Genomic DNA, 26,007 nt, shown 5'->3' on the forward strand with positions numbered 1-26,007 from the left:
GAAGTAATAATGTATTAGAATGAGCACATTAATATCAACACCCCATCTTGCTGACCGATCAGATTCAGGAATTTAATAGCGCTGTGGTATAATACTCTATAATTCTCCACTATTCTATATGAGCACATATTTTTAATGATTTCATGATTTAGATAATAACTCTTCCTGCATAACAACCTTCACTTTCCTCAGTATGATTTTTATTCTTTCAAATTCTTCTTTTTAAAATATCTCTTCTAACACCGAGTTTACTCATCATGTATATGCAAAATATATGGTATTTGTAGGAATAACGGTTGGGTCGTTTGTGTAACCCTTTCTTCTTATACTTATTTTAAGATTCGTTACAAGGAGGATTTAGGACGTGGCACTGCAATATCAGAAACTCCTGAGATGGGGAGAGTTAAACGCAATCAGGAAAATATTAGCATGGTACACTGCGGTGTGACTCTTTTCCCAGCTACGGATCATTCTGTCATCCATATATCATTATAGACAAACCTTTATGACACCCCTGCTTAACTGTAGTTCCTGAAAAATTCAATGATCAGCACATGATAACATTTCTTATAACACTCATTCATGAATATGCCACCAGGTTCAATGCTAATACTTCTAAAGTTCATGCTTACAGTAACTTCAAATTGATTTTTTGCTTGAATTGCTTGAATATATATATATGTTTGCTGTTTTCTTTGTATTTTATCTTTTACTGTTCTTTTTCTGATTTGCTTCATTTGTATCTTGTTATGTATCGTGCCTACATGGAACCATATCTGTTGGTAGATAAAGTACAAAAACATGTTGGGGAAAGGGACAGCTATATCGGATCTCCCCGAGGTGAAGCGAGTCCGAGAGACTCAGAAGCACATCAGTTCGGTAGTGGAAACTACACAGAGTATATTTGGGAGTGCCTTCACCTGCATGAATGCTCACACTACTTTCATTCCATCCATATTGTCTGTTATCCCCTGCTAATATAATCACCAACCCTTCCAACCAGCAGCCTGAAATCTTCTGTGCTCCAGTTGACTCCAAGCTTTCAAACTTGAGACCATGTAATCCAACACCAGAGTAACCTCTTCTGCTTTTGTTTTATTTGCTTTTCTTAACCTCTCACTACAGGGTTCTGGCCCCATAATGTGTCATTTAACCATCAAATGTGATGTTCTGAGTGGTGTTTTCTCACAAACATCTTCTGCTGAAGGAATGTGTGAAGTGTGATTACATTGTGTTTTTTATCTGCTTCTCACTGGCTTCTCTTTGGCCACTGTTCTTCTCCACTCCAGGTTTTGTATAAAGAAGCTTCTGGCAAAGGAACTCCTGTCATATTCACGCCAGAGATGGAGCGTGTCAAACGGAACCAAGAACATATTAGCTCGGTATTCACCCAGGGAGCGTGTGTCCCCTAAAATTCATGTCCAACATAACCTATCTAACTCCTTCCTTCTCGCTTAGGTAGCTAATAATATTAACTTCATCCTTCCACCTGCTGAATATAATACATTAAAATATATATGCGATGTGTGCAACCATTGCTAACGTCCTGTTGATTAAACACTTTTTCATGTGTTTCACCCTGTCCTGTAGCACTTCTTTGAAATGGAACAAAAACACCCTTCATCTTTGTGGACCTGTTGTGCTAATTCATTCCTCTATTGTTGCAATAACACAGATGTTTAAATGTTTCATGGCTGTTGTCTTCATAGTCATCTGTTTCCCTCTTTCCCACCTGGAATAATCCAACCTGAGCTGTGCTCATAATGCATAACACAGTTTATATTGCATTGTGTGCGCTTTCTGTCATGTAGGTGCTGTACTCTGACAGCTTCCGCAAGCAGGTGCAGGGCAAAGCAGCTTTCGTACTGGACACTCCTGAGATGAGACGTGTGAAACAGACTCAGCGTATCATCTCCGGGGTAAATTTCAGCTCCTTTTTACACATGAATAGTTGTGGCTTGTTAGAACATTTGGAATAACACAGAGGATAACTGTCTCACAGGTACAGTACCACCAGGACTTTGAGAAGAGTAAAGGCAGCTTCATCCCCACAACCACTGACCTGGTGACCGAGCGTGTAAAGAGAAACACTCAGGACTTCAGTGATATCAGCTACCGTGGCATTCAGAGGCGTGTTGTGGAAATGGAGAGGAGACGTGCTATAGAGCATGACCAGGAAACCACCACTGGTCAGTTCAGTGAAACACAATAACAACTTCACTAAACAACTCTTATGCAGTTCCTTATATCCTTATATCGCTATGTTTAGTTTAGAATTTAAAACATATCTAACCGCTGGATCATTTCTAGACCTGCGTGTCTGGCGTACAAACCCAGGCTCTGTGTTTGACTATGATCCTGCTGAAGATAATATCCAGTCTAGAAGTCTCCACATGATGTCAGGTAGGTGACAGACTACTAACATTACATTGTTATATTGATATATTGCCCTGGCCTCAATTTAGCGTCACATACAGAGGAGGAAGGATCAAAGTAAATTATACTCTCTCAAAATAATTAAGTACAATTTTCTGAAACTTACATTTTACACATTCCTTCATCCTTACTTTTTCCCCCCTTACATTTGTATTTTGACTTTTCAGTCCTTTTAAATCTCAACTCATGGTCCAGATTTTCTATTCCTTTGCCCAGCTACCAAAATCAGTCTTTTTTCTATTTGATTTATAGCAAAAAAAAACATGTAAAACTAAATTACAGTAAATTACAGTAAATCCATACCAATTTATATGAATACCAATACCACAATCAGTTGTCTTTGCACAAGTAAAATGTGCATATCTGTCTCATTTGCTCTTTGTACATTAAAGGTATTTTAATGGAAAAGTAAATAAATAGATATTTTTGAAACAATTGAATGAGATGAGTTTCATTTCAAATGCCGTATTGTCAATAAACTGAATAAATGTATAAATGGTAACCTTGTCCTTAACACAAACCTTAAATGTTGTAATTTATACAATTAAAAATGTACAAATCATGTTAAAAAATATTCTCACTTCTAGTTTCAGTTCAGATCGTTTTGTTTTTTAATACTTACATATATTTTAGCGTAGACAATAACTTTCACTCAGATACATGTTTATCAAGCTACTTCCAATTTTAATCAAATACGAATTTCACAGTTTTGGCATAATGTGAAATTTTTTGACAACTTTCTTCACCTTTCAGTTCAAGCTCAGCGCCGTAGTAAGGAGCACTCTCGCTCGACAAGCGCCATGAGTGGCTTAGGTGATGAGAAATCTGAGCTGTCCGAGAACGTGGACCATCAAGTCTCCGTCTACAGCAACGGATTCCCTACTCATACCATCGGTACATACACATGACACCAAATTGTTGAACAAAAAGGAGTGTTCAGTAAGGATCTGAAGTAATCAATGTTATTGATGTGTTGAAGACTTTACATTGAAATCCTTCCTTTTCTGTCTTCTAGGCTACCAGCAGGCCAAGACAGTTGAACTTCAGCAAAGATCTTCTTCTGTGGTCACTCAGCAGACCACTGTGTCCTCTGTTCCCTCACACCCCTCCACCACTGGGGTATGTATCAGATTCCCACAATACATGCAATCTCTACACTAACTCACAAAAATTCTGTCTAGTTTGAAAGAACACAATGTTTAAAAAAATACTTTTAAGTGTCCTTCAACTATTGCAACCTACCTTTGAAAATATTTTCCCTCTCAACAGAAAACCGTTCGTGCCATGTACGACTACATTGCTGCCGACAACGACGAAGTGTCCTTTAAAGATGGAGATGTCATCGTGAACGTCCAGTCCATCGATGAGGGCTGGATGTATGGCACAGTGCAACGTACTGGAAAGACCGGCATGCTGCCTGCCAACTACGTGGAGGCGGTCTAAAGACAAGAACGAGTAGGACACATCCACAGGGCTAAGCATCTCTGGCATTTAGGTAGTTTATGTGTAGTTGATAGTAGTTTAGGCTTAGAATAGTACTGACTCCTGTTTGTCTGCCTTCATATTATGTGCGATTTTGGTTGCACCCGTATCGGCAAATCTTCAGTGGATGTGACATGAGAACCTGACAGACAATTAGACAGCTGTATTTATCTTTAATGTACCGAACCTAGTCGATCATTTGAAAGCCCATTATTTTGTATATTGCTGACAAATCAACTGCCTCTTCCAGCATTAAATCGTTTGCACAAGAAGAGATGGGCTTTGCTGTAAAGAAAATCTGACACTCAACTACGATATGATATAACTGGAAAAAAAAAAAGACATTAGCAAACTGTATTTAAGGGGAAAAAAAAACAAAAAACAAACAAAAACAACAACTTGAAAATTGTGAGGAGTAACCATCAGTTCCCCACATACAAAATATGTACACTGAAGAGTACCAAGAAACAAGCCTCTTCCCTCCTTTGCTGAAGGCTGGTCACAAGTTGCATGTGTGTTTTGTTCTTCCAATTCCCTAGGTCTAGGGTTAGAGTCATATATTTTGGCTCAGTAGCTAATAAAGCACACCCCGCTTCTGCAGTATATCTGTGTCTTGTCCTGAATATGTAGCCTTATGTAAAGAAGTCAATTTCTTTGATGCATAAATTATTAAAATAAATCCAGGTTTTAGATGGTTTTATTACACAACATTGCATGCAGCCACATGCGTTTCCACTTTTACTAAATATCGCTTTTAAAAACAAACACTGAAGTGTCCTTGTGTTGAGACCATGTATGAAATGATTAAATTAATAGTTAGCAATAGTAATAAAGTACTGATAAAAGAAGACATGAACTAAGATCTCTGCATGAATTTGGGTTTGTTATGAATATAGAATTCTAAATAATAGAAATGAAATGTTAATTATCTTAAATAAGGCTGCCAGTGACTGAAGAGTTCACAATACCAAATGTTGAGTTCATACCTTTCTACAGATTTCCTCAAATTTCATATCTTCAAATCTGGCTGCATGAATGTAATTTACTGTGTTAAATTCTACACTGTTCACTGGCAGTCTTAACTGAATAAAGAGGAACAAATGTGAATTATGTGAAAAATGACTAATATGAACTATAAAATGTGCGAGTTGGATTACCCATTACATCTTGGGAATGGTGGATGTATCAAGGATCACCATGTTCCATAATAAATAATGCTCCAAGGCAATCAATCAATGCTGGTAAATTCTCAGTTAAAACAACACTCTTACACCTTCATTCCTTTATTTAAAACCAAAAGAATAAAAATAAAAAAGTATAGTAATACTAAAAGTGCCATCTGCATTCTGGTCTGCATGGATTTCTTAAAGAAGCGCCACTAAAAGGCTAAGCAAGGCCCACTGATCCTTAGAATGCTCTCGAAAGGAAATGAATATGGTACAAGCTTTTAGTCTCCAAGCAGGTATTTGCAGACCCGTCCCATCAGTCTGGAAAAGATGATGTTATAAGATCCACAGCTAAAACAAATCACTAAAAACCAAGTTGTCCACTGATAATAACAATATCAAAAACCGGTGAGGCATGTTCCACGTAGAAGGCTGAGAATGAGAATGCTGGTTGCCATCACGACAAACTGTCCTCAAGGTTGCTGATTAAACGTGACTGAAGATGATCCACAATACTCCTCATCATGCCACTGAGTTGTTCATGCATCAGACCCAGTTCCCTTGGCGAACAACGACTGAGCTCCTCGTTGGTTAGACGAGATCCCAGAGCAGCAACATCTGATAGGAGATCCACAGGCACTGGTTCTTCTTGTTTCTCCTCCACTGTAGATGGCACTTCTGAAGAAAGGACTTCTGCAAAAAATATATATATATAAAAAATATATATAAAAAAAATAAATCAATGTCTAACATGTATTTGAAAATGAGGTGGTAGAATTTGCCTATTCTTTACTACATGATACAGGTTATCTATACTGTTAATCCGTCAGCTGTACCTTGTCCATCTCCAGGCATCTGGTCCTCCTCTTGATTTGGAGCTGCAGGAGTCTCCTCGGGTTCAGAGGTCATTTTCTCCATTTCGTCAAAGCTTTTCAGGTCATCTGGCCGCCCTTTGCGCTTAACAGATCAAACATACATTAGTAAATACAATATCAGCTAAGCAAAATATTGAAAATTAAGCATTTGTTTGACTTTACCTGCTGCTCATGATAGGTTTTCAGGGCTTTTTTGAGATTTGACACTTTAGGTGAGCGAATAGGGAGCGACTTGATTTCGTTTGGGGAGAGAGCACTCAGATCTCCAACTGTTTTAATATTCCTAGCACGCACAAGCTGACCAAAGCCTCTAGGCCTGGGTACAAAGAGAAATACAGTGAGCATGAACTGCAGTCATTTTTATTCAGTCAAGAGGCAAGAAAAAGAAAAAAGAAAGGGGTCTGTTTGCTCTGAGTTAATCAACATATCTTGTGCACTGAGGCCAACCTAATCAGGTCACCATTAAAAATGTAACTAGGTGGAGGACAGCGGAAAGAAATTCAGGCATAACAGAATGCACACAAAAATGTAATGAGGAGCAAGTTAGTGTAGACAAAGAGGTTGATACTGGCCTCTCTAGGTGCAAGTGAACTAGTTTACCTGATCAAATGTGATCTAAATTACAACTTACCACATTGCAGAAGAAATCTGCGGCAGAACAGCCTCCACAGGAGTTGAACAGCAGACAAGAGCAGGATAAACACAATCCTTTGGAATAGGCCGGGGCTCCTGACTCATTTCTGAGATCTGTTGGCAGGTTAAAAGTTAATGTGTAGTTTTTAAGTTAACGATCCAATACTGATTAAGCTGTACTCAAGAAAACAGGCTTACAATTAGCAAACTTGTCCAGACTATCAAAATTTGTAAAATAAAGTTATATAAAAAGGTTCCAGGAACAACATATAGAAATATATACCAGGCATTTCTTTGAACTCCTGTAACCCGGACTGCGAAGGTTGCGAGGGCTGAGGGACAGCAGGCCTTTTGTAGGTGTCGTAATATACTGTAATACGATTGGATTCAAATTAATTTGGCTCACTTGTAATTTGCTCTTATGTATTAAGAATACAGAAATATCAGTCATTAATACCTTAGACTGTCCAACAGCTTTTGATTTTGGAGAGCTGGTTCGTATTACTGGACTACGGCGGTCAATATCATCAGCCAATTCCTGCTGGTATATTGGATTTGCGAAGGACACTCTGCGAGACTACAACAATAAATAAATATATAAATAAATATGCTCCCGGTTGTAAAAATTTAAATAAACAAAGTTCCCAAGCACACTATTATATTAGAATTATATTATATTTTGATCTTTAATAAACATTTTCGCCTCAGAAGACTACCTTAATGAGAGGTGATGGAGTATCTTCCTCACATTGCCTCTTCTGTCCTTTCTTCAGAATGCTTGTAGAGGGAGAAGCTGATGGTGACCATACACCTCGTGTGACACTATTACTGGGACTGTCCCTCACTTCTGTGTTTCTACTGAGAGAATCTGAGGGCTTCTGTTTGGGTGGAGAGTCCAAGCATGCTTCCGTTGAGCCAGTTTGTGGAGGTACAGATGCTTCACAAGGCAGAGCAGTTTCAGGTTGAAGGTTGTCTATTTGTGTCGCTTCACCATCATCCCCCTCTTCCTGAGGCATCCGGTCTAATTCAGTACCCTCTGGAAGTGCAGTAACTGCACCCTCCAGCTCAGGCACAGGTTCCTCCTTTTCTGGCATCTCAGTTTTTTCTCCACTGTGAACCATTTCGTCCTGACTGACGGGAGATTCAGACTGTTCTGGGTGTACTGGTTTATCCTCCACAGGTTCGCTAGGGCTTGGAGAGATTTCTGGTACACCTGGACCTTCCTGTGGTTGTTCCTGGTTAGATTTGTCTACTGAAAAAGTTTTATCTTGTTCCTTTTCCTCATGCTTATTCTCTGTCTCATCCATGTTGTCTTTGTGGTGCTCCTCTGCCTGGGTTGAAACTTCGTTCACATCAGAGGTCTGGAAAACTCTTTCATTCGGCTCTTCCACTAGGTTTTCAGCAGGCACCTCTGCCTCTGTCAAGATGGGCAAGGATGGAGAAGACTCTATATTAGCAACAGCAGGACAGTCATCTTGAAGTGCCACACACTCTTTTTGTGGTAAGACAGGTGTAATACTGTTCAACTCCGCTTCAGATGGCAGGCTGCTTGATTCAAGCAGAACTATGTTTTCCTTGAGATTCTGTACATCTTGCGAATTACTGCATTCTTCTTTTGAAGGCGTGTTGCCAACTTGGAAGCAGTTACAGTTAGTGGGGCGTTTACGACCACGGCCTTTTTTAATGTGTGGACATGTATGCAATTTCGGAGATTTTAATTCAACTTTTCCAGCTACCTGTAGGCTGTTCTGTGAAGATGGAAGAGCTTCGTTCTCGACAGTCCCCTCTTCCAGAAGAGTGTTAATAGACTCCTCTTTATCAGAATCTGTTTGCATCTTAGAGTCTTTGTCACTTTGTTGCTCATCATCAGCTGCTTTTACATCAGAAGTGTAATGTTCATTTGCTTGGACGTCTGCTACAGGGGCTTCTTCTTTGTTATCAGCTTCACGAATATCTTTAATCTCATTCAGTGGGCTAACAATTAAACAGGCTTCTGGCTCATTCTTAGACACGTCCATTGGAACCGAAAGGCGATCTTCATCTTTCTTGTCCGACACATCCACAGGAGTAGTTTCATTAATCACTGTGCTTGGTGTTATTTCAGACAATTTATGCCCTCTAGCCCTTTTAGATCTTTGTCCATCACGGGTATCTGATGCATCAGACTCCGAGTTCTCACCAGATGCTAACAAGGCTTGAGATGACCGACGAGTTCGATATTTGCCACGTCCTTGAGAATTGTCCTGTAGCTCACCGTTCTCGTTACCCTGTGAGGATTCAGAATTCTCTTCCTCAGCCTTCTTCCGCCTACCCAATTTGACTTTTGTGGGTATTGGTGTCTGAGCATGACTTGGACCACTAACTTGTTCGTTTCTCAGCCCAGGCTTATCTTTGTTTTGTGCTTCAGACCTTCTTGCTCTTCTTGGTCTAGCAGGTGACTGGCTATCAGCATCAGACGCAGAGCTGTCTATGTGTTTGGATGCACCACCTGGAGAATCCTCCTGAGAGTTCTCAACTCTTTGTCTTTTGTCTGAAAGGTCTGCATTAGCATTGCTTAATCTGGTCCGCCTTACAGGCCTACTATGTGACTGACTATCTGATTGATCAAGAGGAGACTCCCTCTTATCATCCGTTTGATTTAAAGGAGTAGTAGGCTCAGTCTGTTTAACCTCTTTACTCCTACTTCTACCTCTTCCCTGTGATGAACTTGTGGTAGGCAAAGATGGTGAATCTTTCTGTTCCAGGTTATGCTGTTTGCCACTTTCACTCATATTCTCTTCTTGGACTCTACTTCGTCTGGTTCTTGTTGACAAAAGGTCTGTTTTCTTGGCAGATGTAGATTTTTGTGAATCATTTAAAGTTGATGCGTTAACAGGAGGCTTTTTCTTACTTTTTGATTCCTGATCGGACTCTTCCCCAGGCAGAACAGGTCTGCTTCTGCGTCTACCCGACCTCCTTGGTTCAACAGGACTTGAATCCTGAGAAGCAACAAAAACCTCAGATTCTCCAGCATGGGAGGCAATTTCAGTATTCACCTCCACATCGGGTTTGTCTGAAGACTTGTTGCCAGGATCGACTGCCTCATTTGGCTCTTGGTTCTGGGTGTCTGGGATTACATCATCTTCATCTCCTGTGCCTTCACTTGGACATTTAGCTACTGATTTTAACTCTGCCTTTATTTCCAAATTTTTTTCATCAGCCTGATTAGTAGAATCCTGGGTAATATTAGCAGCAGATTCCTTAGAGACCTCTTTACCAGTTTCTGGCTGTGAGTAAGAAGAAGGTGAGGGCAATTTTGTGTCATTTTGTGACTTTTGCGGCTCCTGACTACAAGAAGTCCTAGAGAGTGGGCCAGTAAATTTTGTAACACTTGGGGAATTAGCTGGCCTACCCTCCACATATTTCTCAAGGGTGATGAAGGACTGACGTCGGCTGCCAGGCTTTGGTGGAGTACCAGAGATCAGGTCAGATGAACTGGACACATCTGGGCTTTGGCTCTCTTTATGGCTTGCAGAATCCTGAAGTTCACTGACATCTGAAACCATGACATCTGGAGAAGGAGGAACTTCAGTAGTTTCATTTGCTTCATTTGTTGCTTTGTCTTGTGCAGCTGTGTCTGGATTGATGTTATCTTGTACTTTCTGATCATCAATTACATATGAGGCTTTGTCCTTTAAATCCTGCGGATTAAAAAGAAGATAACCAATTTACTGCTTAATGTATTGAATTCTCTTGTTCCAATTACGATAATACTGGTGCAATATAGTCCAGGTCAGATACACACAGCCTTACCTTTGCTTCAGTCGTATTAATTTCTTTGGTCTCAGCTTGTTCCAGTGTTGGCAATTTGTCCCTAAATGGAAACACACGCTGGTAAATAGCTCAGTACTGAAAAAGATAGATGCTGAGATTGTGACACTAATGCAAAAAAAACAGTACATACATGGACTCCTCTTGACTCTGAGTGTACTGTGTAAAGACTGTAGTATCCAAAGAGGCATCCAAATTATTGTACATAGCAGGGATATCAACCCTAGAAAACAAGGAATAAAGCAGTGCATAAAGTACACGTTTGAGCATGACATTTTGCTGCACTGCAAAAACCTGGTATGCTTTAGTACCTTTTAATTCTTTTGACCTCCTTCTGATGTTCAGTCAACACTCTCTCCTTTGCCTCAGGTGGAATAAAGACAAAATCGACTGATGCCTCCTCCTCAAGAACTTCTTTGCGTGGTGGCTTTGGAGACCCAAAATCCAGTTTCACCTGCAAATGTTACATCACCGTCAGCCAAAATGTATAACACAACTAATAAGATCCAAAGTTAAAGGGTGTCATTTCAGGTCACTTACAGATACAGGCTTGGAGGGTGTTCCAGAGCTCCTCTCCTTTAGATCTGCAGCCCTGGTTAGTAAGGAATCTCTCTTTCCCACTGATGTTACCATAATACCACTTATTTTGGTGTCAAGTTGAGAACACTCACTCTGCTCAAAACAAAATGAACAATGAAGACAAATATATATTAGGTGCACCATTTGATTTACATGGTGAGATTCAACCAGTGAGCAGCATCTTACATGGTATGCTGTCATTCAATAAACATGGAGTATAAAAAAAAGCATACTTGAATTACTAAAGTATTATAAGCTTATATATTATATTTTGCTAATGTGATTTGGTCTGATGCTAGAAATGTTAAGAGAACTTACTGAGCACTGTCCACTGAAATCCTCAGAGTTTTCAACAGCTTGAAAACCAGGTAATATTAAGGGAGACTTCTGCTTAGCTTGACTTAAAACAGGCCTGGAAGAAATTTCTCTTTTATCAGTTGAGGTTTTTTGGACCAAGGTACGTTTTGTATAACAGACTATGAATAGCATAAAAAACAATATTGATGGACCCAATACATAAGCTAAATGCTTGAACATACAATACACACACACGCACCTGAGACTGTCAGGGTATGTCAGCACAACAGCATTTCCAAAAGTGGCATTCCAGAACTGAGTCATGACAGAGCGGATGTGTTTGCTCTTGTGTTGGAAAAGTACACAGAGCAAAGGAGACAAAATCTCCAGCAGCTCATCATCATACTGCAGTACAGAACGTGTTTGCAAGGTGCCAAACACATCTCCTACCAGCTTTTCCAACTAAATTAAATGAAGAAAAGACTCATTTTAAATAGGACACCAGAATTGTAACGGAAGGATGAAGTAACATCTATAGATGATTATCAGCATCTTCAATTTGAGCAATACACTTACCTTGGATGCTAGCAAAGAGTGGGTTTTTGACTGTTCTCCTTCAGAACTACATGTATTAAGAGACAAAAAAAAACTGCATTCAGAATGTGTGGGAGTGTTCAGGTTTAGTTTAAAGAAATTCAATTTGTAGTCCAAAATTCAATATGTAGTCTAAAAAAAAAAAAAAAACCCTCACCTTACAAATTGACCATAAAGAAGCGCAAGAGGTTTGTTGAGGGAAGCCATTGACTCTTGGATAACAGTGGGCAATGCAAGGTTTGTGAAAAGAATAGACACAATAGAGAAGAGCATTGTACCAATGCCACTTAAAACTGCATTGTTCTCCTCTGAAGAGGCCAAAGTTAGGAAAACCTCTAAACACTGCACCAAAAGAATGTGAAAGGTGGAGAGATTGCCAAGAGCTTTGTTCCTCTTTCGAACCCAGCCTAGTGGTGTGCGTGGGGCTGAGGAGGGAAAGGTTCATTATTAAATGTTGAACCATTAAAACAAACATGTGCTTCAATCTAAAGCAACACACACAGTCTTACATTTCATCTTCTGCTGAAACTGGGGGGTAAATGGAGAGAAGTCCACATTTTCAATAATGGACAGCAAGATATTTGCTATTGCTTCAAGAGTGGACAAACTCTAGACAAGGGGAAAACAGAGCTCTATTAATGAGAGAAAAATGAGAGTGAACAAAACTGTCATGTTCCATGTAAGCTATATACCTTCAGGGCTTCACCATCCAGTGCAGAAGATATCCTGGAGCACAATTCTTCACAGCACACATTCTCTTCAGCTGTGGCCACAAGAGCTGAGCAACGAGCAAAAGCCTTGTACAGTCGAGACCAAGTGCTCAGCATGGTCTTCTGAGTCATCTAATAGAAATTACAGCAAATCAGTCTCAAAAATTAGTACAAGCAATATACAAACAATAAAGCTTAAAGTGTGAGAAATGAAGATGATTACTGACCTGTGCAAGAACTGAGCCAGGCAAAAGATGAGTAATGGGGAACATCAAGGCACTATGAATTGCACTAAAATTGTGCTCCAGGGCATCTCCTTGATTTACCTCATTTGTCTGTTAAAAATGGAAGTGATCCTTTAGTGATAAAAATGAAAACCATCAAAGAATTATCTACTATAAACACAAAACAAACCTGTGTAATGGTATCAGTTAAAGGGTTCACAACTACACTCCACATTCTCCACAAATGCTCTTTATTTTCCACAGCCTGCACACTGCCACTCACTGTCCCCAAAACAGATTCTCCAAAGGCCAGGGGGGATGTGGGCCCACAGAGACCACAACGGACGAGGGTCTCCAAGCACACAAAGAACCTAACAGCAAAAGAAAAGGCAAACCAATACAATAAGAACTTTATTATTATTAAGTGATGTTGAATTTTTTTTACTGATCATGTAAACAAGCCTAGGGCTTCTGCATGACCATGGCAATAAGAATAAACAAAAACTGACAACTCTCTAAAAGACCTCACCCTTCATAAGTCACAAATGATGAAAGCATATTGCTCTTGTAGAAGAGAACAATCAAGAAAAGAGCTGGGGTACCCTGTGGAAAAATGGAGAACATTTTTTTTCCATAAATTAACACACTTATAAATAATGACCGCCAAGTAGATTTGAACATGTATGGGTTATTATGAAATGTTCAGCTGCAAACACTGTCAACCCCAAACTCACATTCAATACATCCATGTTAGCCACTTGATATGCTGCAGACCCTAGCACCTTCTGAGGTATGGCTTTCACAGTAGCTTCCAACAAAGCCTGTCAGCAAGGGGGGGGAAAAACAGCAGTATTTGGCAAGATCTGGGATGAGACGGGTACAAAAAGGCAGGCAAAATTCTTTTCACAGGAATTTAAAAAAAAATCACCTCCAACAAACATTAGCAATGAATTCTCAATACAAGTCTTTGAGGTTTCCAAGATTTATGTGCCATGAGGATTGATAGTCTTGAGGTGTTGGATTTAAAGATTTAAAAACCTCAAAGAGTGCTTGAATGAGTACTTGCAATTAGTATTCACTGCTAGAGTTCGATGGAGCTGGTTTTCAAGAGCAGCCATTTGCAAAGTGAGATGATTTACCAGAGCCCGTGGAGCTGGCAGGGCTTCAGAGGACACAATAGACTGCAGGGCCTGCAGCAGGAGAGTAAGTACTTCAGAACCCTGTCTCTCCTTCTTATTACCAGCTGTAAAAAGAAAAAAGAAACCACAAAGAAAGAACACATGCAAACTTAAAGCAGATCGCGCAACAGGACACTTTCGACATGTATGATCTTTATTCAGACTTAAAGACCAATGCAGTACTTACCAGCTTCTATTGTTGTATTGACATGGCCAACAAGGCTGGTCCATATCAGTCTCAGCAATGCTTCTAAACATAGAAACAGGAAAAAATAAATATTATATATATATATATATATATATATATATATATATATATATATATATATATATATATATATATATTATATATATGCCCAATTTATTAGTTTTACTTTAAGAGTATAAAACTGCCTAAACTATGCCATGCATATGGAAACAGTTCAAGCTAGTTCTTAGCCAAACATGTCTCTAGGGGTGCCCAAAGAGACAAGCATCTTTTGCAAATGATTAATACTGTACAATGACAAATCAGCCACAGCAGCCAGATAAATATCTGGATGTATTACAAGCCATCTGGAGGAAATGCAATGATTGGGTAAATGTATGAACAATGTTAAAACTGAACATCCATCCATTGACAAATGTATAACAGAGGCTCTTCAGGGGTTCAACTGTACAATAAGACCATTGTCTTCCAAGAGTACATTCCAAATATTTCAAATTCATAGTATTCAGTTAGGTTTATACTCGATTACAACCAATTTTGCTCTTAATTCATTTATTCAGATAATTTTAAAAAAACAGCATGGTAATGTGGAGCTTTGCACATTAGATCAAAATGTAAACTATAATTAGAAACAACATAAGAATTTTAACTTTAAAGGGGTACAATAACACTTTAAGGAAGCAAAAAATGTGTCATTATAACAGAGGCAGGGAATGGTTTAGAGTTTATCTATAGAAAAGCACACATAATTAACTGAATAAAGGCTGGATGCAACTGCACACTAATAATGTCTCAAAAACTAGCTGTTAGAGCATGAATTAAGGCAATTGAGTACCTGGAGCATCTTTGCCCACAGAGATGAAGCCATCTCTAACAGCTGAAATGAGTGTGGAGGAGTGCTTGCTGAAGAATGAGTGGCTGGTAAGAAGGTTGTGTGTCAAAGGCTCTGAAAAAGCACAGGAGTATGCAATTATAATACAGTTAACATACAGCTGCTGTGCCATAGTATCCTAAAGTAGTTTTAGAATACATAGAGGAAGAGGCGTGGGAATACAATAACTGAAAAGCTGTAGATTATTAAACAGTCAGAGGCCATCATAGAAATGTAATTCAATAGCAAAGAAAGTTTGCACTACTGCTTTACCAAGACTGAGCTGCAGATTGCTCTTGGCTGCAGCAGCACTGGCCTGTGAGCCTAGAAAGTAGTGAAGGAGCATCTCCAACCCCAGCAACTGAATGGAGGAATAGGACTGGGGGGTGCTCATGCTGCTGTTCAGATGAGAGCTAGAACCCGGACTACTACATGAGGGACCACCTGAAATGGATGCAAAAATATGAGAGAGTGAGCGAGAGAGAGATATACATATGCTTCAATAGGTAACAGGTTATTTAATATCCAGAGGGGGGAATTAAAAACATATTTCCTTTACCTGATTTAGGAGTAACTAGTCCAATGCCATTGCTCTGGCTTGTGTTTCTAGCAGGAGTGGCTGGACACACCAATGAGCCATCTGGAGGAAGTGTATTAAGCAGCAGTGGTACACCAACCTTGATGCATGAAAATTTCATGTGTTAGAACCATGCAATACTCATAATGTGTGTAAACATCTGTGTTAATTTTCTTTTACATAGTGGATAAAAATATATATTCCAGTTTACCTGTTCAAAGTTAGTAGACAGGTTAGGCCCTAGTTTGATGACAAGATACCACCAGACTTCTAATTTGGTGAGCAGCAAGGCTTCGGTCCTCACAAGGATGGAGCTGAGGGGCTGCATGAGCAGTTTTAGTCGCTTGCTGCTACAGAGAATATCTGAAAGAGACATTTAATCCAGGTTGATTCAATCCATTTTTAAATTACAAAAAATATGAGGTAGATGCTTGTAGCTGTCTGGTTAACTGCTCACCTGGATTAAGAGCAAAGTTGTCTATGAGGCTTTTCCAGGCTAGGAATGCAATTTTCTTAATGCTGGGAGAGGAGCTGCGGAAGCCCAGCTCTTCTAAATAAAGCAGCGAGTTTATGAAGGCACCTCCTTTGTGGAGCAACTAAACAGAGACGACAATTTCAGATTAAGCTGAACCAACATCTCTTCAGTATTTATAAAAGAAAAATCATGAATGGCATGATAATGCATATGCCTTACCTTGCCTAGAAGCTTTACAAATAAAGGCCAGAGCTTCAGCACATTGCTCTCATTCCTGGTGGAGAACAGTTTCTGCATTTCAGGGATAAGTTTCTAAGGAAAAAAAATTGCAAAAGATGCCAGTTATTGAAAAAACTAGTGTGAACTACTTCTTCCGAAAGATATCCTAACACTTTATTTCACTAAGAGAATCATTAACATTTAAGTCAAATATTTTATTCCAGCTCAAAGCTCAACTTTCCCTGACTTGCCACCCACTTCACTACTTAAAAATAAGTCTACAGTCTCTTACTGTTCTTAAAGGTCAGACTGCAAGAAAGATGATTTTGTCCTCAAATAATCTTTTAATTGACAGAATTAGAGGCAAGTGGGTAAAGGACATGGGAATTGATGTACCTGATGAAACCTCAGTCTTCTACAACTGAAAGTTGTTCACAATGCCTACTACACAAAGTGTAGACTTTTGAAAATTTACCCTAATGCTGATGGTTTATTTTCCATTGTATACCATTGCTTATTTTATTTATTTATTCATTATAACTATTGTTATGGTAATATTCTTATATATTTTTACTTCTTTGGGTGGTAAACGTTATTTCAGGGGAAATATTTAACGTTTTGAAAAAATATATTTTCTAAATAAATATTATATATAAAAAGAGAGACTCATTAACATCTGAAAAGATTCAATTTGTTATGCAAATTTAAGGGTACAATCACCTGGATAAGATGTAGTGGCCTGCTATCCAAGGGCAAACAGCTTCAACACAAGGTACAAAACAGCCTACATCTCACTCTTGCAGTAACTCTGCACAATGAAAACAAGTGAAAGACTTACAGAAGACATCATAGGCTCTACAATGGCAGCCACCTCCTGCTGTTTCTCTAGAAGAAGGGGCATTCCCATCTCTAGCGCTGCAGCTGCACGCAACCGCACCTTCGAGGCTGAGTGAACTACCAGAGGTACAACCAGCTTAATCCACAAAACTGCTCCTTCACCCATCTGAACTGGAGCCTGTTCCAGCAGCCTAAAATAAAACATTCAAACTGTTAGCAGCTTATTTCTGTGTCCCCCACTGGTAATTAAATTACTTTTCTATTACACATACATACTTAGGTTATCTCTACTGAACTCAGCTCAAAAGTTTAAGCACACAAATGAAAAAGGAGGCAGAGAAGCAAAAATAAAAAAAAAACCTTTACCAGTTTATGCAACAGATAAACATTTCAGTTATACTAGTCAGTAGTAAAAATAAAGAATTCTGAACTTTTTGCTTAGCAGAGACTTATATAACGGCCCATAGAAATGTGATTTGTCCAAGCAATAAGTTTCAATGACAAGTGCCCATAAATGTCACAAAATATTATTTAGAGGTAAAAATTGAAAAAGAAAATGAAACAAGTATTTACTTTATAACAACATTAAGCGACTCATGATCTGTCAGGACAGATTGGATGTCTTTTGTCTGCAGAGCCTCTAGAGTCTTGAGTATTTCCGGTGTCTAAAGGACAAAGACATGAGATGCAAATATGGCTTTAAATGAAAGCAAAAGCTCCTACAACCTGCACAATACTTTCAAATTACTGACCTTCTTGGCAACAACTTCTGAAGGAAAGTTCTGTTTTGAAATGACCCATAATGCTCGTGTGCAGGTGTTCTTGTCTGGAGACTTCAACACCAGGGCACAAAGGGCCAACAAGATATCCTCTGCAAAATTTGCTGAAAAAGATGCAAAGAAAGCATTTCAAAACCAACAAGACAAAGATATCCAAGACCTGCATTGTATCTGTATTCCTTTTACTCTATAGCTTACCAGGAATGCCTGATACAATGTGTGTGTTGAATACACAGAAACCCAGTGCCTGAAGTGCAGCCTGGCTTAGCTCCTCATTTTCGCTGGATATGTGAGTCTGGAAGCACAAATACATTAGATTGAGTATGAGTGAAGAAATGCAGACTTTACAAAATATGTATATCTAATAGTGCCAAATTCCAAATAAGTATATTACAGAAACAAAGATTACAAAAAATACAAATGAATGCAAACTGATCTTATAACAAGTTCTGACCTGAAAAGCTTTACCCAGGCGTGAAAAGTGCTTAACGATTAAAGGAAAGAACTGCCTTCCATCTTCTCCACTTAGCCGACTGAAAACAGCAAACACAGTTCGGATCAGTAATGATTTACAGAATGCACTACAGCTTCACAGTGGTTAGTATAATCATTTCAATAATCAAACTGATCTACTCACTTGGCTATGGTAAGGTAGGCATCAGTCTGCTCAGACACACCGGCTGCATCATCCTCCAGAGTCCCGAGGAGAGGGAGAAGGCTGGAACTGGACATGGGGACCGTGGCCATCATCCTCACGTCCTGCAGGAACACAATTTGATTTTGATCACAATTATCATCATGTTCTTCTTACTCCATCACTCAAATCAAACTTTTCACATGCTTAACTAGGTATAAAAAAAAAAAAAGAAAGTCTTTTTAAACACGTGACTTGAACATCGATCATCAAGCTTTAAATATGATTCAAGATGAAGGTACATCAGTGTGGTGTCTGAAAGATCCTCGCATATTTAAGTAATTTATTGAAGCACATTGTGTTCTCGGGCTACAAACGAATAGCCACACTTTGAGCCCCTTTCATCATGTTAGCTAACAGGTGGCAATAATGCTCCTAAATAACTCGAATGCATCTGAAGGAAAATGCGCGTTTTACTGCTAGGCATCAGAAAGAGGCATTCAGCAATGATGAGCATAGACGGAGGTGGCAACTAGCTAGCATCTCTGCCTCCTCCCAGCTAAATGGCTGGCTAACCAACTGATTAGAAATAGGTTGCGTAACGACAGACAATTTAGCTAATGATATATTGTCCATAAATCACAATCGCAGCACCAGGATTGTTTTGTTGAACATCTGCCTAACATCTCGCGACCTCGCTCTAGTTTAGCATGTCGTGTAAACAATGTGGAGCCAGCTACAAAGATCCAGCTAATAAGATCTGCACTCATGTAATCATCTCAGAGCGATACGCAGTTAGCCTGCTAGATCCAGCAGCTTTTCCCCCCTCGAGTGTAAAAGCACACTCGAAATAATGATATTGTTTCTAGTTTAAGCTTCAGATTTAATATTGCGGTCTGATATCATGAGCGTGGTGGCTAGCTAACTTACCCAACCCCCTGTCCAGAACACACTGCAGCTAACTAGGAAGCAAGAGGGAGAAAAGTAGTGTTCTCTCACCTCACTGAAATTAAAGGAACACAACCAACAACGAGCGGCGTTAGCATGGACGGGAAACTTCTACTAACAAACCAAGCGAGGGTTCTTTTTAAAAAGAATACTAATGGCTGTCAATAGCAGGGAAGTTGCCGCCGTCTCGCTATTTCTTCTGCAGTCCCGCGAAAACGCTGGCGCCAAACAAGGCGCGCTGAACGGCTTCACCTTTCACCCGCCACAATACCCGCCCCTCATGAATAATTCATTACAAAGGAGCAACGGGAGCCCTTCATTGGTGCTGTGAAGTTAACGGGAAAATTATTTTCCCCAGTTCTTACATCTACACCCCCCCACCCCACACACCCCCACACACATCACGTTCAGTAAGTGTAATCATGCAAATTATTCCACCAAATACTAATTTCTTAATGTATTTAGCCAAAGCATTAACACAATTTGTTTACAAATGATTTGCATTTTGTTTTATTTGAGTTATTAAAGCTCTGCAAATACTGCATGATCTTGGGTTATTTTGTGTGTTGTCATTTCCTTTAAATATACACTCTAAATAACAATAGTTATATTTTGAATTTAGGAGAAATATTGAACACACACACACACATATATATATATATATATATATATATATATATATATATATATATCATATATATATATATATATATATATATATATATATATATATATATATATATATATATGTGTGTGTGTGTGTGTGTGTGTGTGTTCTATGTGCTTAACTTTGTACAGCACTTCATTTAGAAATAAAATATATATGTGCATATAGAAAGCATGTTCACAAAATGTTTTTAAACATATATTTGAATTTAATGCAGTCCACTTCAATACAAAACTCTTTAAGACAATAACTGCAAAAGGTCAAATCCATACAGATATCTTTAAATACATCATAAGAGCTTGTAAAGGACTTCTGAATCCGTATAATTTTTTTGGCCAATATCAAATTCTCTGTAAAATGCATGCATTACAATTTTATTTAGTTCAGATCACATGTTATTATTTTAGTTTTTACAAAATGCAAAAACACATAATATGCAGTTCTTAAATTGTGGATGATATTTGTGTAAACATATAACCTAAACATTCTGCTTATAAAATAACATCTATATAAGAAAGTGGTCAAGTGTAAGTGCTTGTGTCATTGTTGGAGAGCTGAGATGAATCAATAGCGGTGTACAGTAGCTTGAAACCTCCAGCAGACACAGATGAATCCGCAAGGAACTTTAATGTCATTACATTACCTGGAGAAAAAACAAGATGCAGACAAGGTTAGAAACAGAAATATACACCTGACACACTGCCATGCCGGTGTACGACTTGCTGCCACCTAATCTAAACTTAATATTTTGCCTGGAAAATATTCAAAACACATATGGATAAGCCTTACATACATTTTTTAAAAACAAATGTAAACAAGAAATCTAAGGAAGGTGAAATACAGTAAATATGATAACATGGTAAAACACATACCTGTGCTAAGAAAGTCTTCAGGTAATTCATCCCCACAGTACCTACAAAGAACACACAGGTCAGGCTTTCTAGAACTTTGTGTACAAGATAATCTTGTAAATAAACACCTTCATACCTTCCAGCAAAACCTGAGACATCATCGTAACTGTCATAGATCTCCAGATAATCACTGATACAGTCTACATCATCCTCAATGTCAAAATCAAGAAACTGCAGGCGAATCCTCTGGCCATAGCGCACACGAATGTGCCAATAGCAGATCTGCTCATCAGGATACTCATCTGGAAAGCCTGGTGACTGCAGAAACTTCTCCTGGTCTGTATGCACACCGCCACACTCTTTTGCTGTAGAAAATTCATTACGTCATTTTTTAAAGGATAATGACCTTTGTACTTTAAGATGAACGCCCCAAAACACTAATCTGCTCTAAGGCATAAGACTAATGGATATGACATTTTCAGACTGTCAGTTGTGTCAGTGTCTGCTGTGGCCCTGAAACAACTGTATAAAATTGAGTCAAAAACCATGTCAAGTTTACAGCAAAACCATGTACTATTATCTAGAGTATGTAACAGATATGAGCTTGAGGCATGTTTCGAGGCCTATTTTAGTCTTATTTTCTCAATATCATGAGCATTTTGTAAATAAAATATCTAAAACATGGAAGAGAGGAACTGCAGACAACCAAATTTAGCTGAAATGAGGATATAATCTGAAGAGTTGTTATATAGCCTGTAGATGATTTTTCAAGTAAAAATTTTATTTTATGTTAAATAAACAACCATGAATAGTACGACTATTATGCAGTGAAATGTTTCTTAAACTGTCTGTGTCATAAAAGTAGAATAAGAAAGAAAGAAAGAAAGAAAGAAAGAAAGAAAGAAAGAAAGAAAGAAAGAAAGAAAGAAAGAAAGAAAGAAAGAAAGAGAAAATATACTAAGAATGGAATTTCCCTAAAATTACAACTAAACTACAAGCACACAGAAAAATCTAAAACTGTATGTATGAATGCAGATGGTGGTAAAACAGTAAATAACAACCAGCATTCGTATTCAGTGTCTACTTTATCCTGCTCAGGGTTGTGGTGTATCCCAGAAACTGAAGTGAGAATATACCCATGTATACACACCTTTAAACACCTCAATGTAAACTAGCACCTAGCAGGTTTTGGGAGGATGGAGGAAAACTACAAAGACACAGAGAAAACATGCCCATGTCTGGTGTATTCATAGCCATAGTGGACATGAATGTTGGCATTCAATATTGTCTTACATTTGCTCTGAAGATGTAAAAATGAAAGTAACTTTCTGACACTTCTGGTACAGTCATCAGAAAGCTGTTCCACCAAAACTTTGATAACTTTTGCAGCTGTATGTTTCTGATAGGGTTATTCAAATGGCATCACTACTGAGAACATTTTGTTAGTCTTAAAGGTGTAGGTTTGTGTGTTACAGCTGAGTTATGTTAGGTGGAGTCATCTGTAGAAGTGAATGTCACACAACTGCTCAGTCATGGTATAATTGAGCACTTCTATTTTCCTTGTTTCTTATTTTCAGACATATGAGTCTCAGCACAGATGACACCCACATGCTTGCATGGTTGGCTGACAGATAACCTGATTAGATTGGTTTAGCTCCACAGAGACCAATGAATTGTTTGGGATATAAAATAAATATTTAATGTAGAGGATGACTCTTTTGTGTTTGGGAGTAATTAGCATTCTTTCCAGAATTACTTCACTACCACTTGTCTAGTAGTTCACTTAGTATTACTTACAATTAGGGTTGTAGCAGTAGACATCCCACTTCTCACTTTTGTTTAGACGATAACCATAATCGATAATTCCAACTTTTCCATATCCACAATTGGCTCCAGGTTTCACAATGGGATACCCCACACGACCTTTGTCAAACCATCCAGCTGCGCACACATGAAAGCCTTTGGAAAACAGAGAGATATTCTATTTAGACCTCATTTCACCGAAATATTAATCATCATCATCTTCATCATCACCATCCTCATCATAATTGAAAGTGCATATGCCCTGTAAAGGAAACAGGACTAAGCTCTACAGATCCGTTCCAGCTGGGGCTAGAGCAAATACAGCTAATTTCCAAGCCAGTAAAATGTTTACGGCACAGGCAAGTAGAAGAAACTAGCCAAAGTCATAGCATTCAATACTGTGAGTCATAGTCATTCTGAAATGTGTGTAAAATTTCATTTTTATGGGTACAGAAACACTTTACAAATTGCACCTTTAAGCTCATTATTATGTACTAAGTAGCTGCACAGCTACCATGTCATGTGTTTTCCTGAAAACTCCAGAATATAGGGCTATATTAACACTAAGCTTCACATTTCAGATGGATTTTATGCATGACTAGATAACTTCTGTTATGAAACATTCTTATTCACAAATAAGACTAAACTGATAATGTTCTGGCAAATCATCTCACATGAGGAACCATGTTCTGTTGCTAAAGGACCAGTCCCTCCGGGATTTTGCAACTGCAATCGCAGAAATCCTGTGTTTGCACCACAATTTAAAAAAAAAAAGAAAGAAAAAGAAAAAGCTAATTCAAGCATTTTTGACTGATCACAAAAAACTGAAAAAAGTGAAATCCTGGAGGGACTGAGAAACCAGTTCCTATAACCAGTAAAGAGGTACCTAGAAAATAATTTGTTCCCCATGGGACACAGTAATTGGAGGAAATCCGCTGTATAATCATTGGTGTATGAGAAACGGCATTTTGGCACAAATAGAGAGCAGCAAAGGCAGGAACTACAGACCCCCAAGCAAGTCAGAAAAAATTATCTTAACAGACCTAAGAGACAGAGCACTTAGAATCGAATTTAGCTGAAAAGAGGATATGATCTGGTTAGATGTTATACAGCAACAGAGTACAGAATTAAATTCTTTTACAGATTTTTACAGCTAACAAATCTGTGCAGTAGTACAATTATGAGATTACAAAAAAGTTTGATCAGTTAATCAAAAGTTAATCAAAACTCTTTGATTAATGGTAATGGATTATTTTTGTATTATTGATAACTCATTTGTTGCCCTGGCCCAGATTTTAACATCAGATTAAAAAAAAAAAAAAGATAAACTGGCAATAGAGACCAATTTTTCTGGCTGCTTCAAGTTGATCATAAGAGGCCAATGAACCCCCCTCAAACTTGCACACAGCTTTGGCCTCCTTATACGTCAGCTGATATCTCCCTTTGCGAGATTCCCGGTGGTACACTCCCGCTGCTTGTTCTATAGAGAGAAAAGAAAAGACACACATTAGTTACTACTGTTATCAGCATCAGTAAGCTGGCCCACATGTGGATGTGGATCTGCTCAGTGTCCAAAGGTGTTAGACATTTAGTTGTTCCTTAAATAATCTGGCTGTTAGGACAGCACCTAAAACAGAAAACAAAAATCTTAACAATAGTCAGTCTCGAGACTTGAGAGAAGTGAAACTCTGAGTATAAGCTGCTTTTTAAACTTGATTACGAAACAGACTTGAGGCAAATGTTTCAAGTGTTCAAGCTGGCAATTTGAAAACTTTCCATGCCTCTTAGATGAGCCTAGAAGCCGGAAAGCATGACCCTGTAGAGGTGCAAGCCTACATCACATCACTAAAAACATCACTAAGCTTAACAAGCTGCTTTAATCATGATGCCTCTGAACAGAAATGTGCATGGGGTAAAAGCACCTCATTAGCCAAATTCAGAAAATACAATGATGTATAGTTGTAAACAGTTTGTTAATATTTTCCAGATCTTTTTCAGCTCTTTTTTTTAAACTCCACTTTAACAAGTTATAGATTTGTTACACAATGTTAAATGAACATTAATGATCATTAATGTCCTCTAGAATTATATTCCTCTAAACTAAATGACCATTTGTCCTGTGATTTCACCAGCACATTGTTAAAAACAAAACCCATATTTTAGAGCCATGGTGGTCAGTGAAAAATGATGCTCACACAGAAATTGGCAATTCCCTAGAGTTTGGTTGTTGGTTTTTTTTTCACATCTTGTGCCACTAATGATGAATGACTCGATTGTTCTGGGGTAATTACCACAGTGTGGTTTAAATGTAACATTGCAACTGCGTAAGACAGTGAGGTCACTTCCCCCTAGTTTACAAGACTCCCACAGAGGAAGGATGGACAGGGGCAGTCATAAATGCCTGTCTTTTAGTGTGAGATAGTGGCCAACACACACACACAGTTTATCTTATAGTCTGTGAGTACCTTACATTGACAATTATATAAGCTGTTTTATATTATAAAACAATTATATAAGCTATTTGTAAGCTGTATTAATACAGCTAACTAATGCTGAGCCCTGAACCTCAGTAACCAAAAGAAAACCTTTTTTTCTAAAAAAGATGTTTGATATTCATGATAACTGCCTGAAATTCCTATCATTTATAAGGATACATCTGGTCCCCACCAACGCAGCAGAATATGCCACCACCCCACCCCAAACATAGGTTACTTTTATTACTAGTCAACTGCATTCACTATTGCAACAAAAACAAAGTTTAGCTGTAAAAAAAATAAAATATACCAAGCCAAATGGAGTTGTGAAGAATTCCATTCTTATATCCCCATGACTCAGTCTCCTCCAGGACGCACGAGAAGGCGAGCAGAGCGGCTATAGCGTGTATGTACATCATCCTGAGAGCAGCTCGAGCGTCACACTTACCAGAATGAACCCGACATCTGCACGAGCTCTAATAACATTTGGAACGCGCCAGAGTACTCCCTCGGTGGGCGGAGTCTGCGGTTTGGAAGCAAAATAAGGGGGCTACACTCATCATAGACACATTTTATCAATTTAAAACAAACAAAAAAAATTAACAAAAATGAAGTGTATGTTTGTTGGGTGTCACTAAAAAAAGTTATTAAACCATCGTCAGTTTGATTGGAAAAGAATT

General features: G+C 38.5%; 3 protein-coding genes across 4 annotated transcripts in view; 1 reads left to right on the forward strand and 2 right to left on the reverse strand.

Moving 5' to 3' along the window:
- The window catches only part of neb (nebulin), a 56,704-nt gene extending 52,183 nt beyond the window's left edge, over positions 1 to 4,521 (forward strand). The window contains exons 131-139 of the mRNA XM_058391246.1: positions 340 to 432; positions 787 to 879; positions 1,290 to 1,382; positions 1,812 to 1,919; positions 2,003 to 2,189; positions 2,311 to 2,403; positions 3,190 to 3,330; positions 3,452 to 3,555; positions 3,706 to 4,521. Coding sequence (XP_058247229.1) covers positions 340 to 432; positions 787 to 879; positions 1,290 to 1,382; positions 1,812 to 1,919; positions 2,003 to 2,189; positions 2,311 to 2,403; positions 3,190 to 3,330; positions 3,452 to 3,555; positions 3,706 to 3,879 — 1,086 coding nt within the window. The 3' untranslated portion in view covers positions 3,880 to 4,521. The remainder of the gene's footprint in view (positions 1 to 339; positions 433 to 786; positions 880 to 1,289; positions 1,383 to 1,811; positions 1,920 to 2,002; positions 2,190 to 2,310; positions 2,404 to 3,189; positions 3,331 to 3,451; positions 3,556 to 3,705) is intronic.
- A 76-nt stretch (positions 4,522 to 4,597) lies between these two features.
- Positions 4,598 to 19,782, reverse strand: rif1 (replication timing regulatory factor 1). Of its 2 annotated transcripts, none has more exons than XM_058391244.1 (36): positions 19,584 to 19,782; positions 18,588 to 18,709; positions 18,405 to 18,483; positions 18,149 to 18,245; positions 17,924 to 18,054; positions 17,745 to 17,836; positions 17,173 to 17,362; positions 16,335 to 16,427; positions 16,098 to 16,236; positions 15,852 to 16,003; positions 15,623 to 15,740; positions 15,337 to 15,507; positions 15,028 to 15,138; positions 14,172 to 14,234; positions 13,946 to 14,049; positions 13,541 to 13,627; positions 13,336 to 13,409; positions 12,997 to 13,177; positions 12,810 to 12,917; positions 12,565 to 12,714; positions 12,382 to 12,481; positions 12,030 to 12,297; positions 11,855 to 11,900; positions 11,538 to 11,740; positions 11,300 to 11,393; positions 10,943 to 11,074; positions 10,714 to 10,856; positions 10,536 to 10,625; positions 10,385 to 10,445; positions 7,309 to 10,272; positions 7,050 to 7,169; positions 6,876 to 6,962; positions 6,591 to 6,706; positions 6,122 to 6,275; positions 5,921 to 6,041; positions 4,598 to 5,777 (listed from the first exon to the last, which is right to left on the reverse strand). In XM_058391244.1, the coding sequence occupies exons 2-36, from the start codon at positions 18,698 to 18,700 to the stop codon at positions 5,542 to 5,544; spliced, it is 7,188 nt and encodes a 2,395-aa protein (XP_058247227.1). In that variant the 5' UTR covers positions 18,701 to 18,709; positions 19,584 to 19,782; the 3' UTR covers positions 4,598 to 5,541. The 2 variants fall into 2 exon arrangements, with proteins under 2 accessions (XP_058247227.1, XP_058247228.1); XM_058391245.1 differs by lacking the exon at positions 19,584 to 19,782 and adding an exon at positions 19,515 to 19,540.
- Positions 19,783 to 20,386: 604 nt separating this feature from the next.
- tnfaip6 (tumor necrosis factor, alpha-induced protein 6) lies at positions 20,387 to 25,798 on the reverse strand. The gene is made up of 6 exons (XM_058391184.1): positions 25,638 to 25,798; positions 24,196 to 24,333; positions 22,848 to 23,009; positions 21,187 to 21,415; positions 21,072 to 21,112; positions 20,387 to 20,842 (listed from the first exon to the last, which is right to left on the reverse strand). The coding sequence occupies exons 1-6, from the start codon at positions 25,744 to 25,746 to the stop codon at positions 20,721 to 20,723; spliced, it is 801 nt and encodes a 266-aa protein (XP_058247167.1). The 5' UTR covers positions 25,747 to 25,798; the 3' UTR covers positions 20,387 to 20,720.
- Between the last annotated feature and the right edge of the window lie 209 nt (positions 25,799 to 26,007).

This window comes from Hemibagrus wyckioides, linkage group LG06, assembly GCF_019097595.1.
Source record: "Hemibagrus wyckioides isolate EC202008001 linkage group LG06, SWU_Hwy_1.0, whole genome shotgun sequence".
Classification (NCBI taxonomy): Eukaryota; Metazoa; Chordata; class Actinopteri; order Siluriformes; family Bagridae; genus Hemibagrus; species Hemibagrus wyckioides.

Coding starts and splice junctions, on each gene's coding strand:
- rif1 (XM_058391244.1), bottom strand. CDS start 18,700: ATGATGGCCACGGTCCCCATGTCCAGTTCCAGCCTTCTCCCTCTCCTC. Junction 17,837..17,923: donor CAGAAGTTGTTGCCAAGAAG/GTCAGTAATTTG, acceptor TTTGTCCTTTAG/ACACCGGAAATACTCAAGAC. Junction 11,741..11,854: donor ACTCTTTGCTAGCATCCAAG/GTAAGTGTATTG, acceptor CATTTAATTTAG/TTGGAAAAGCTGGTAGGAGA.
- tnfaip6 (XM_058391184.1), bottom strand. CDS start 25,746: ATGATGTACATACACGCTATAGCCGCTCTGCTCGCCTTCTCGTGCGTC. Junction 23,010..24,195: donor TGAAGCAGCCAGAAAAATTG/GTCTCTATTGCC, acceptor TGTTTTCCAAAG/GCTTTCATGTGTGCGCAGCT. Junction 21,416..22,847: donor CTACTGCTACAACCCTAATT/GTAAGTAATACT, acceptor AATTTTCTACAG/CAAAAGAGTGTGGCGGTGTG.